Source organism: Chiloscyllium plagiosum, chromosome 20 (genome assembly GCF_004010195.1).
Source record: "Chiloscyllium plagiosum isolate BGI_BamShark_2017 chromosome 20, ASM401019v2, whole genome shotgun sequence".
NCBI classification, from domain to species: domain Eukaryota; kingdom Metazoa; phylum Chordata; class Chondrichthyes; order Orectolobiformes; family Hemiscylliidae; genus Chiloscyllium; species Chiloscyllium plagiosum.
In genome coordinates this window covers 2,046,356-2,059,004 of record NC_057729.1, presented here as the reverse complement: position 1 = coordinate 2,059,004, position 12,649 = coordinate 2,046,356, and the positions used below count along the sequence as shown (strand labels likewise).

Genomic DNA, 12,649 nt, shown 5'->3' with positions numbered 1-12,649 from the left:
ATTAGTATGTTTGCAGATGACACTAAAATAGGCGGTATCGTGGGCAGTGAGGAAAGTTATCAGAAATTGCAGCAGGACCTTGATCAGCTGGGGAAGTAGGCCGAGAAATGGCAAATGGGGTTTAATATAGATAAGTGTGAGGTCTTACATTTTAGAAAGTCAAATGAAAGCATGAGTTCCAAGGTGAATGGCACAGCCTTAAGGGGTGTTGTGGAACATAGACACCTTCGAGTTCAGGTGCACAGATCTTTGAAAGTGGAGTCACAGGTAGACAGGGGAGTGAAGAAGGCTTTTGACACACTGGCCTTCATCAGTCAGTGCACTGAGTATAGAAGTTGGGAAGTTATGTTTCAGTTGTACAGGATGTTGGTGAGGCCACACTTGGAGTATTGTGTTCAGTTTTGGTCACCTTGCTATAGGAAGGATGTTATTAAACTGGAAAAAGTGCAGAAGAAATTTACAAGGATGTTTCCAGGACTTGGGGTCTGAGTTATGGGGAGAGGTTGGACAAACTAGGATATTTTTCATGAGAGAGTAGGAGACTGAGGGGGTATCTTATAGAGGTGTATAAGATCATGAGAGGTATGGATAGGCATGAATGCACTAAGTCTTGTTCCCAGTGTTAGGGAATCAAGGAGTCGGGGGCATCAGTTTAAGATTAGAGGGGAAAGAATAAAAGGGAAGCTGAGGGGCAACTTTTTTTATACACAGGGTGGTACACATATGGAATAAGCTGCCAGTGGAAGTGGTTTAGACGGGTACATTAACAACATTTAAAAGGTATTTGGACAAATGCATGGATAGGGAAAGATTAGAAGGATATGGGCCAAGTGCAGGGAAATGGGGTTGGTGTGGATGGACATTTTGGTCAGTGTGGATCAGTTTGGGCCAAAGGACCTGTACCGTGCTGTAGTACTCTATGACTCTCTAACTAACATTAGCACTTTAACTGTATGGAGCCACCTTCTTTTGATGCTGTTTGAACTGTTATTAAGTAACCCTTAACTGATCTGAGTAACTGTATAAAACCACTTCAAGAGAGTCCTTCCCTTATTACTAAGCAGGATGAAATGTAACAAGCGTTGCAACGTCTTGTGCCCCAAATGTTTGAATCTTCAGCTAACAAACTGTCCACAGCTCCGAACTTCAGTCGTCACAATGGACAGAGACCCCACCCCCCACCAGTATTCTATGGACTTTGTGTGTCTAGCTTTTAATGTAAGAAAATACCTACTCTGATGTTTTTGCTTCAACGTGGATGACTTCATGTTTGTGCACATTGAAATCATTTTGCTACAGTTTTGCTCGTTCATTTAATCTAACAATACCTTGCTGTAACCTTTCAATTCAATTTACACTACTTACAGTGCACTTGTTCTTTCTGTCATGACAGTATATTCGATTCCATCATCTAATTTGTTAATGCATACGGTTAAAGCCTTAAAACAGACCCTACTAATCATATTCAACCCATTATCCTACTCTGTTGCCTGCCAATCAGCTAGTTTTCCTAACTAGATCAGTAATTTGTCTTCAATTACTTTAGCTGACTGTTTCTTATCAAATGCCCTTTGAAATTCATATAACAAACATCTGTAGACACTCAAAAGCAGAAATTGGTAGAGAAACTCAACAGGTCTGGCAGCTTGTGTGGAGAGAAAACAGCGATTAATGTTTTGACTCAAAACATTAACTTTTTTTTCCACAGATGCTGCCAGACATGCTGAATTTCTCCAGCATTTATTGATTTTTGTTTGTTTTAGATCTCCAGCATCTACAGATCTTTGTTTTATTTATAAGTAAACAATCTACTACATACTATTTTTTCAACCTCTTCAGAAAATTCAGTCACAATTCATCGTGTATGACCTAACCTTTACAATGACATGTTAGCTTTCTCAATCCATGGAAAGCTTTTTAAGGCGTTCAGTCAATTCATCCTTAATTATTTCATTCATGAGTGCTCTGCCTAAGAATAGGACCTTGGCTGATTGTTCACTGCTGTTTCATCCTGTGCTTCTTGGAAGTTTTTTGTCAGTCATGGTTTATCGTTCCCTTCTGCCGTTATGGGAAAGTTAGCCTTCGGCAGTTGCAGTGGACATCAAACCTACTTATTAGCTGCCGAGCCACTGAGTTAACCAGCCCCCATCCTCAACTGTAGTTTCTAGTAATTTTCCAACAACAGGTGTTATGCTTACTGTTCAATAATTCCATAACCTTCCTGTCTTGGCTTTCTTAAGTAGCAGAGTGGTATGTGCAGATTTTGCAATCTAAAGATATGGTTTGCACATCAACGACCTTTAGAGGGTTATGGTGAGATCACCCACACTGTTTTCCTGTACTTCCTTTAAAACTCTGCGATGGAAATAAACTATCTGATCCTCTTCCTGATCCTAACTTGTTTGAAAGCAAGAATTTCCTGTTAAAATCACTCTGTCTTTGCCACATGCTTGCCTACTATTTCTCAGCTTGTGTAGGAGGCTCGTGTTGAAATTTTATTGCAAACCTAAATGCTTTTCTTAATTTTAATTGACTACATTGGGCTCAGTGGTTATCATTGCTGCTTCACAGTGCCTGCGACCTGGGTTTGATTCCACTCTCGGGTGACTGTGTGTGGAGTTTGCACATTCCCCTCGTGTCTGTGTGGGTTTCCTCCGGGTGCTCCGGTTTCCCCCCACAGTTCAAAGATGTGCAGGTTAGGTGGATTGGCCATGGAAAAGGCAAGGTTGGGGTGGGTCTGGGTGGGATGCTCTTTGGAGGATCAATGTGGACTCAGTGGGCTGAATGGCCTCTTCCATACTGTAGGAATCCTATGATGCATCAGATTCTTTTTGAGCACTGTTTCAATTTGGCCTGCTCCTCATTGGTTTTAGGAAAATGATTGGACACACTCAAAAAATTCTGTAGCTTTCTGCCATAAGCTCATCTGTTTGGTCCTAACTTGTTTGAAAGTTAGAATTCCCTGTTAAAATTGCTCAGTCTTGGCCACATGTTGCCCAATACTTCACAGCTGCTACTGTCCTGAAGGCCTGTACTGAAGTTTCATTGCAATCTACATACCTGTCTGTTTCTTCATTTTACTCAAAGTCTTCACAGCCTGTTTACCTTCCGTTAGCTCTCCTTATTGAAGTGACTTCATCCTTACTCATTAAGGTTGCTCCTCCCCCTACCATTTCCCCTTATGATCTTATGTATATCTTATGACCTGTTAGATTTAGTTCCCAATCCTGACTGTCTTACAGCTGTGGGTCAGTAATGGATGACATGTCATACCCTTCAGGTGGCACTGTGGTTCACTTGTTCTTTTGGTTTCTTAATTACTTCATACTTTTGTTTAAGGAGTCCTTAAGAAGCTCTCCTTTAGCTGTGATATTTTATTCACATGTTTCTTATCTCTCTCTCATGGTTTAATCATTTTACATCTTTCAGTTTCCCCTTTACTTGTACGGCCTAAAACATAATTTTTGGCTGTTATCTTCCTCTGTTTTTTCCTTAGTTACTTTTGAACTGTTGATTTAATTTATTATTAGTCTTCCACATGATCTCTTATCCACTACCCACATGGATTTTAGCAAGGCTTTTAACAAATCCTGTAGATCTAGAGGCAGGTAGCAAGCTGGAGACAGAATTAGTTTGATGGCAGCAGACAGATTGGCTGACGTTTTTTGGCAACTGGAAGATTGTTTCCAGTGCTGTCGGTGAGGATCAGTACGAGAACCCCTGTTTCTTGTGGTATGTATTAATAGTTTCAATTTAAAAGTAAGAGGTTACGATGAAGAAGTTATCAGACAACACAGATATTGGCTCTTGAGTTTGACTGTGGGAGGCAGGGAACTGCAGACTGCAGGAAGAAATCAGTGAAGTGGTCAGCTGGGGGAATAAAAAGCTACAAATGGAATTCAACCCAGAGAAATGTGACCTGCATTTGGGGAGGTTAAACAAGGCAAAGGAATACACAATTAATGGGATAACACTGAGAGGTATAGAGGAGGTGAGGGGCCTTGGAGTGAATGCCCACAGATCCTTTAGCAGGACAGCTGTGGACTCGATGGGCTGAATGGCCTCTTCCATACTGTAGGGATTCTGTGATGCATCAGATTCTTTTTGAGCACTGTTCCAATTTGGCCTGCTCCTCATTGGTGTTAGGAAAATGACTGGGCACACTCAAAAAATTCTGTAGCTTTCTGCCATAAGCTCGTCTGTTTGGTCCTAACAGCAGGGAGGTTCTGTTGAATCTATATGAAACACTAGTTAGGCCATGACTTGAGTGTGTGTGCTATCCTTGTCACTAATTGCACTGGGCAGAGTACAGAGAAGACTATTGTTGACAGGACTGGAAAATCACAGCCATGAGGAAAGGTTGGATAGGCTGAAGGCTTACTTCTTGGAACAGAGAAAGCTGAGGAGAGATTTGATTAAGACGCACAGGTTAGGAGGGACTGGGATAGATTAAATGTTCTTTCTGTTAGCAGAGCAGTCAGTGACCAAGGGAGCATAGATTTAATGTGAACGGTGGAAGGATTAAAGGGGAACTGAGCAAAAGATTTTCATCCAGTGCTTAAGAGAGTTTGGAGTTCATTGGCTAAATGAGTATTAGAGGCAGAAACATAACTCAGTGAAATGTTATAAGAAGGTGCATCTCAGGTTCCTTAAGCTCCAAACGGACCAAGTGCTTGCAATGGGATTACTTGTGTGGCTCCCTTCTTGGCTTGTGTAAGCATGACGGTCCAAGTGGTATGCTTCTGTACCATAGGTTTTACTACATGTTCCAATTATTCAACAAATCTGAAAAGAAGGAGGAATGTGCAAGGATGTGATGGGACAACAGAGGAGTGACAAAATGTGACTCAAGAGGCCCAACAAGGGCACAGTGGTTGAAATGATCTTCTTATGACCTTTGAAAAGTGTCAGGCCGGGGAGCAAATTAACTAATAAAACCATTTTTTATTTGCCTTTTTCGTTAAGAAACAAGGTCAAAGAGAGAGAGAGAGAGTTGGACTAGGCTCAAAGCCCTGAAACCTAGGGAAGGGGAGGTGACAGGGTTGGAACTATGAGATTGAGTTGAAGAAATTCCAATATTACATTCAACTGTGATGAGGTGCACACGGAGTTGGCCTCCGTGAGAACTTATAGAAAAGTTCAGTCAGCTGGGGGTTGCTCGGGATTTTCTGTGATCCCAGCCTGTTTTGTAGATAGTTTATTTTGTGCTTGCAGAGTTGGGGATTCGGGCTGTAACCCACTCACTCACCCACCCAGCCTGACAGTCCCATACTCATCCACTTACCCTGCCTTTCAGTCCCTCACTCACCCACTCACCCACACACACAGCCTTCCAGTCCTCACTCACCCACCCACGCAGCCTGCCAGGCCCTCTCTCACCTATCCTGCCGGTACCTCCCTCACACAACCATGCTGCCAGTAACTCACTCATCTGCCCAGCCTGCCAATTCCTCACTCATCCACTCACTCACCCATATCCCCAGTCTATCACCATTCGATTTCCCACCACCCACCTCAGATATTCACCAGTCCCATGCTGACAGCTTGTCTAACACTCATCCTCCCTTTAAAAGCCCACCCTACGCTCACAGCTGCTGATGGCCCACCCGATTCCCATCACCACCACCTGCTCCCATCCCAACAACCAACCGACAATGGTTTAACAGTCACTCATCCCACTCCTGATAATTCCCAACAGTCTCCTCTCCCCAACAGCTCTCATTTGCCCCTTCCTGATGGTTTAGCTGACACTTCACCAGATTTGTAGCCCATCTGAATCTGAACCCCCTCCCAACCCCATGATGGCTTCCTGATTTTCATTCCCCTCCTCTACAAGCCGGTATCTTCCTTTCACCCTTCCATTCCCTATCCAGCAGACTCAGGCAGAGTTCAAACATTTCACATTTGCTGCTTCTGCAGTCAAACGCTTTCTCTCCGAAGTTTGGTGCTGATAGGCTCAATGGTGAACCCCATTGGTGACTTATCATCACCAAATGCTGGAGAGAATTGACCTCTGATTGAAGGAACAGATTCTTGCAGGTACATTTGCCTGCTTTGCAATTGTTCTGAGTGACGGAAAGGAACAGAGATTTTGGGAATGAGTTTTAGCCCTTGCACCTATAAACATGGCTGCCAGTGGAAGAGTGAAAGAAGTTGAGGTTGCGCTCGTGATCAGAATTGGAGGATTGCAGAATACTCAGACGATTGTAGTACTGAATGAGATTATAAACAGAGGGTGGATTGAGGCCATTGGAAGGATTTGAGTACAAGGATAAAAATTGTAATATTAGTGCACAGGCAGACCAAGAGCCAATGTAGTTCTGCTTACAGTGGTTTGCAGGAAGTGAGGAATAAAGGATAACTTTGTACTGTGAGAAAATGTTCATAAACAGTAAAATACTCTTCAGACATTATAGGAAGAGGCCAAATCCCTGAGTTCATTTGTGGGTGAGGTTCAGATCACTGTATTTGGGCTGCTAATGTGATAACACTGATTTCTGAAGATGATTGTCTGTGGTCTGTGTAAATATATTTTGCTTTTTTTCACAGTGTGAGACACCATGTCCTCTGTGTATTGTGCCTTTTGTGTACACCTGGCTGTAGAGCTGATGCTGAACAGTGTGAAAGCTGCCGCTTGTTTTCTCCTTTACAGCTCATTCTTGACTTTCTCACCGGTCAGCGGCTCCTTTGAAGCAAACCCTCCGTTTGGTGAAGAGCTGATGGACTCTATGGTCACACACATGGAGGTGAGGGTCTGAGGTGTTAACCTGCACTGTCAAAACAGACCAATGCAGGACAAGGCTGTATTGCACAGAGAAAGTGTTCTGTTTAAAAGGAACTAGAACTTTAATAGCAAGTTATACAGCCCCATATCTGATGACATCACTGGACAAAAATAATCATTCCTGTTTGGAGGTCATATCATGATGAGAGTATGTTTACTATATTCAGTGTAACATCTTGCCTGCAGATAGGTTTTATCATACAATAAAACCATATATTTTGGATGAGGAGAGGTCATCAGGACCAATCATGGTTGGCCCAATTACGGAATTCGTTGGTGATGGACTGAGAAAATCTGTTGAAAATCCCTATCCATCCACTGTAAAGCAATTAGGTAACTTATGGGATGTTCCAAACTCTTAGCTCAGAATTCTCTGCTTTGACCTTGTTGGCCAGTAATATGCTGAATGCTGCATTGAAAGGAAAAAGCCCTCATTAGCACCTCTCGGATGCTATTCCAGGAAGTCCACAAAGGCAGAAAGATAAAGCTCTCAAATTTAACTTAACTCCTTTATCCTCAACTTAAGTGCATAGTCCCAAGCTCTGCCCAGTCCTAACAACCCAACTGACTATGTTGTAAATAATTGAAGACTGAATCGGAAGGATTCAATGTGAACTGAAACCCAAGGGATAAAGCCTATTGTATACTCGGTGTACTTAGGCCAAGATCCTCTTTGTTGCATGTCTCTGTGCCATGTGAAGAGTCAGGATGTTCTGTTGAAGTGGGATGGGGATAGGCATTATGACTCAACTCAACAGTGCATTTTCAGTGACCATTCCAAGTGTTTCTCCCTTGCTTGCCATGTTAAGCTTAAGCCACCCATTCTACATGAAATCTTTGAATTTGTGTACATGACTGTACACTTACCTACACTGGAGCACTTTCTGGAAAGAGACAACTCAGCATTCTCAGGTGAGAACATTTTAAAAATTACAGCTTTTAGTATTTTGAAAATGCAATCAATTTTTCTGTATAAATCATGAACTATCGGATTACCATAGGTTTGCACTGACTATAATTGGTTATCATGCCACACACTCTCCTGGAATTGCTTGATATGACTGATATGACTTGTGAGCATCGTTCTCTGTATGCAGCATGGTTGAGTAGCTGGTCTGAGAGTCTGCGCTTGCCAATTGGCATGCTGATGCCATCCCAACACATCCGCTTTCTCCAGCTGCTGTCTTTCATGGATCTCAGAGGTCCACACAAGGGCTGGAGAAACTAGAGATAGTAGCTTGTGAGGAGTTGGATATGCTGGGCATGCAGGCCCGATTTTCATCTCGGAAGTGGAAATCAGGAAGTGAATGCGTCTGTCACCAGGCTGGCTGGAAACAGGGCTTTCCACCTGCCATAGCCTGAAAGGTATGAAGATAGGATTACCACTGGAGGCAGCAAGCACGGACTGGCCAGAATAGCAGCTTAAAAGGCCTGGCTCCATTCCCAAAAAACATGGACCCATTACTTCCAATGGAGTCAGAGGCAAAGCTTGATCTGTGCTCGGAAGGTCTTCTGATCAATTTTAAACAGCTGTCCTCATCATTCCTTTCCTCACCCTCACTCAGTGAACCTATAAATCCCAACCTCTACCGGCCTTACCCCACTCATTTGCAATCTCATCCCCAATCCCTCACGCAAACAAAGGAGCACACAAATTAGGAACTCCTTAACCTCTCAAGCCTGCTGTCATTCAATAAGATCATAACTGCTGTGTTTACTTCACATTCCTGCTTACTCCCAATAACCTTTCACCTCCTCTGCTTATCAAGAATCTATCCACCTCTGCCTTAAAAATATTCAAGGATTTAGCTTCTACTGCATTTTGAGGAAGCGTCTACGATCTCCTGTGAGAAAAAGATTTCACCTCGTCTCTGTGAGACCTAGACTTTAACTCTCCCCCAAAAGTAAGCTTCCTTTCCATGTCTATCCTGTTTAACCCGCTCTTAATCTTCTAAACTCCACTGGTTGTCCAATCTTTTCTCATAAGACAACTTTGCATTCCGAGTCTAGTAAACTTTCTCTGAACTGCTTCCAATACATATACAATATACAAGGAGAGCCCAATAATCTACACAGCACTCTAGTTATCTCACTCTAGTTATATAACTGAAGCATAACCTCCCTACTTTTGTGTTCTGTTCCTCTCACAATGAATAATAATCTATCAGCTTTTGAAATTACTTGCTGTATCTACAAGTTAGCTAATTGCAATTAATGTGCTAGGACATCCAGATGCCTCTACGTCTCAGTGCTCCCACCATTTGGGTAATATGTTTATTCTTTATTCCTCCTGCCTAAATGGATTTTTTTCTCATTATTCCACATGTTGCTCATCTTCAACCCTATCTATGTCCCTTTATAGCTCCTTATGTCCTCTTCAGAAACTTACTTTCCTGTCAACATTCATGTCATCAATAAAATTAGTAATCTTATTGATACCTTTATCGATATTCATATATGTAAATTGTGAAAAGGTGAGGATCCTGCATTGATCTCTGTGACACACCACTCGTTACATCTTGCAAACCAGAAAATGCCCCATTTTTGCCTGCACCAGTTAGCCAGCCAATCTTCTATCCATGCCAATATGTTAGCCCCGTACAGCTTGAGCTTTTATTTTCTGCAATAACCTTTCGTATGGTAACTAATCAAATACCTTGTAATCTAGATGCAGTACATCCACCACATGTTACCTCCTCAAATAACTCAAGTAAGTAGGTTATGCATGATTTCCCTTTCACAAAACTATGATTGCCTTGAATTATTCCATGTGTCCTGCTATCACATCTTTAGTAATGGCTTCTACTAGCCTGAGATTTCCTCTTTTCTGTGTCCTGCCCTTTTTGAATAAAAGAGTTGCATTTACTATTTTCCAATGTAATCAAATTTTTTTTGAATCCAGGAATTTTTAAAAATAAAATCTAAGGCATCAGCTATCTCACTAAATATTTATTTGCTCTAAGATGAAACCTATCAGGACCCAGGAACTTGCATCCGGCTCCAACGATTTACTCAGTACTACTTCCTCGGTTTTTGTATTTTTCTTGGGTCCTCACTCCCTTCCTGTTCTCAGTTTACAACTATATCTAGGATATTACTTGAATCCACTATAGTAAGACTGATGCAAAATACTTATTCAATTTACCTGCCTGCCACCTCCTTATTTTCCATTATTAATCCCACAGACTCTCTGACTGCAGGATCAATGCTTACTTTGTTAACTCTTTTAAAGTATCTGTAGAAGTTCTTACAATTTGTTTTTATATTTCTCCATTTCTCTGTTTTTCTATTTTTTTCACTTCTTATTAATCTTTCAGTCATTTAAAAAATATTCTGTCCAATAATGTGCCACTCATCTTTGCATAATCATATACTTTTTCTTGAGATTTGATACTATCTTTAACTTCTTCAGACACAGATGGTGGGTTCATTCTTGGAATTTTAATTTTTTTGTTGGAATTTATCTATTCTGTTGTCTTCTAAAATATCCACTTGAATGTTTGCCACTATATCTCTGTTGATATATTCCTTAACCTAAGTTACTGGCTCACTTGAGTCAGCTGCGCTTTCATGCCTGCTGAATTGTTCTTATTTCAACTTAAAATACCTGTCTTGGACCCACACTTCTTTCCCTCAAACTAAATGTAGAATTCAGTCATATTATGACAGCTGCACCTGTATGCTCCATAACTAATTGTACAATATCAAGTCTAGTATATTCTGCTCTTTGGTTGTCCCCAAAACGTATTCTTCTAAGAAACTATCTATCCCAAAAACTTTTTGTGAACTCCTCATGTAGGCTACCATTGCTACCTGATTTTTCTAGGTTATATATATATATATATATTGTAAATCCCCCAGGATTATCATCATATCTTTCTGCCAAGCTCTGGTTATTTTGTTTTCTGTTTTTATATACATCCTACCTGTCAGGAGATCTGTACTCCATTCCATTTGTGCTTTCTGGTCTATATCGTTTGTCATCTCTACTCAAAACGCTGCTACGTCATGGTTTCCTGAACTGAGGTTATCACTTTCTGTTGGATTAATACATTAATAATGAAGTAATGGAGCCATCACACTACCTGCTCAAAGCCCTTTATCCTTCTTAAAATCATGGACCATTCTATATTAAAGCTCTGGTCTATTTCCTCTGCAATTGTCTCTCTGTAATGGTTACCAGAACATACTTATTTATTTGTATTTACACTATCATTTCATCTATTTTGATTTGAATGCCACATGCATTCAGATACAGAGCCTTTCATTTTAACCTTTTACAATTTCTGAAACCACTGAACTGTTTTGTTGATTTACTCTTAGTTTTGTATTTTCTATCTCTGTCACAGACTGCTTATAATTTCCAATATTAATACTTTTGTTACTGCTTTGTCTCTAGGTTTTGATGAATCACATCTTCCAAAACTTGATACTTTGCCCTACTATTTAGTTTAAAACTTTCTCTACTTCACTAGATACGCAGCTTGGTGGAGCCTCAGCCCAAGTGAGTTCAGATGTAGACCATCCCAATGGTACACTAGAATTGGCGCCAGTGCTCTGTGAACCTGAACCCACTTTCTACAACACTAGTCATTTCTGTAATCTTATTTGTTGCATGCCAGTTTATACATGGCTCAGTAATAATTCCAAGATTTTTACCTTTGAGATTCTACTTTCTGATTTCATCCCTAGGTCTTCAAATTGCCAGTGCAGAACTTGCTAGTTAATTCCAGCCTTTAGAAAATGTCCTGAACCCTTGCACTGGACAGGCAACACAGCTGACTGGACTATGCAGAGAACTATGTCAATCCACCCACTATACCTTATGATGACTTTTTGTTTGGCTACTTAAATGGCTTCCTGTACTATGGTGCCATTGTTAGTCAGCTCAATCCTGCAGCTCTATCATCCAGATAGGCTGAAAGGATGTTAAAATGTTTGACAGTTCCAAAGGCTGACGCTCCTGCAATTCTGCCTCTGGATTCTTTTTCCTGCCTCAGCTGCAGTCACACAAGTCTGTACCTAATAATTGATCAGACCAGAAAACCCTATTGTAAGGGATGTGACCATCTCCTCGTGCTAAATATCTGGGTAACTTGCACCCTCCCTGATGTGCCAAAATGTCTGTAGCTTGATCTCCAGCTCAGTGACTCTGAGTTGAAGCTCCTCAAGTCTCAGACATTTACTATACACACATTTGCTCTGAATCCCACTGGCCTAATGGAGTTCCCTCATGCTGCAGTTGTGTCACATCACTTCTCTTGCCACATTTAATACGTTTTCATTAATTACCTAATTATTTTATTTAAGAATGTGCTTTCCTTTTTATGTGTTTTGTTAACCCTACCACCAATCCTCACCCTATTTTCAATCTTAGGAACAGAACCGTCCTCAATCAATTGCAAGGTACTCCTCAAACTGCCACTTTCTTTCCTTATAGCAAGATGAGAACCAATTCTCATCAGGTGAAAAAGTTAGAAAATAACCAAGAGCACTTACTTTCCCAACCCACTGCACTCTTCTCAAAGTCATAGTGGTAAGTCGTACTGAGATGCCTCTACTTACATCCCAGTACATAAAAGCAGTTTAATTAGATTCCTTAATTACATAACTCTCAAGTGCCCTCAGATAGTATGTATATCCCAACTTAAATTGGATGAGATTTAGCATTAACTAATAAATTACAGTTAAATGTGAAACACAAAGTTAGATTCTTAAGAAGAAATTAAGACTTGCCTTGTTTACCCAATTCACCGAACTCTGCTGAAAGTCAGAATAAGTCACATTGAAATGCCTCTCTCATATGCTCACCTCACTTACCTTCACTACTTCACACCTCTGAGTCCATTCCCCTACCCTCATCTG

General features: G+C 41.0%; 1 protein-coding gene across 4 annotated transcripts in view; it reads left to right on the top strand.

The window, feature by feature from the left end:
• pcif1 (phosphorylated CTD interacting factor 1) overlaps window positions 1-12,649 on the top strand; it is a 106,201-nt gene that overhangs the window by 74,791 nt on the left and 18,761 nt on the right. For 2 of the 4 annotated variants that reach the window (XR_006314610.1, XM_043710096.1), the window contains exon 13: window positions 6,653-6,746. The exons of the other annotated variants lie outside the window; for them this stretch is intronic. Coding sequence is in view for 1 of the 2 variants with exons in the window: in XM_043710096.1 (XP_043566031.1) it covers window positions 6,653-6,746 (94 nt within the window). In the remaining variant the exon portion in view is untranslated. The remainder of the gene's footprint in view (window positions 1-6,652; window positions 6,747-12,649) is intronic. 4 annotated transcript variants of the gene reach the window in all.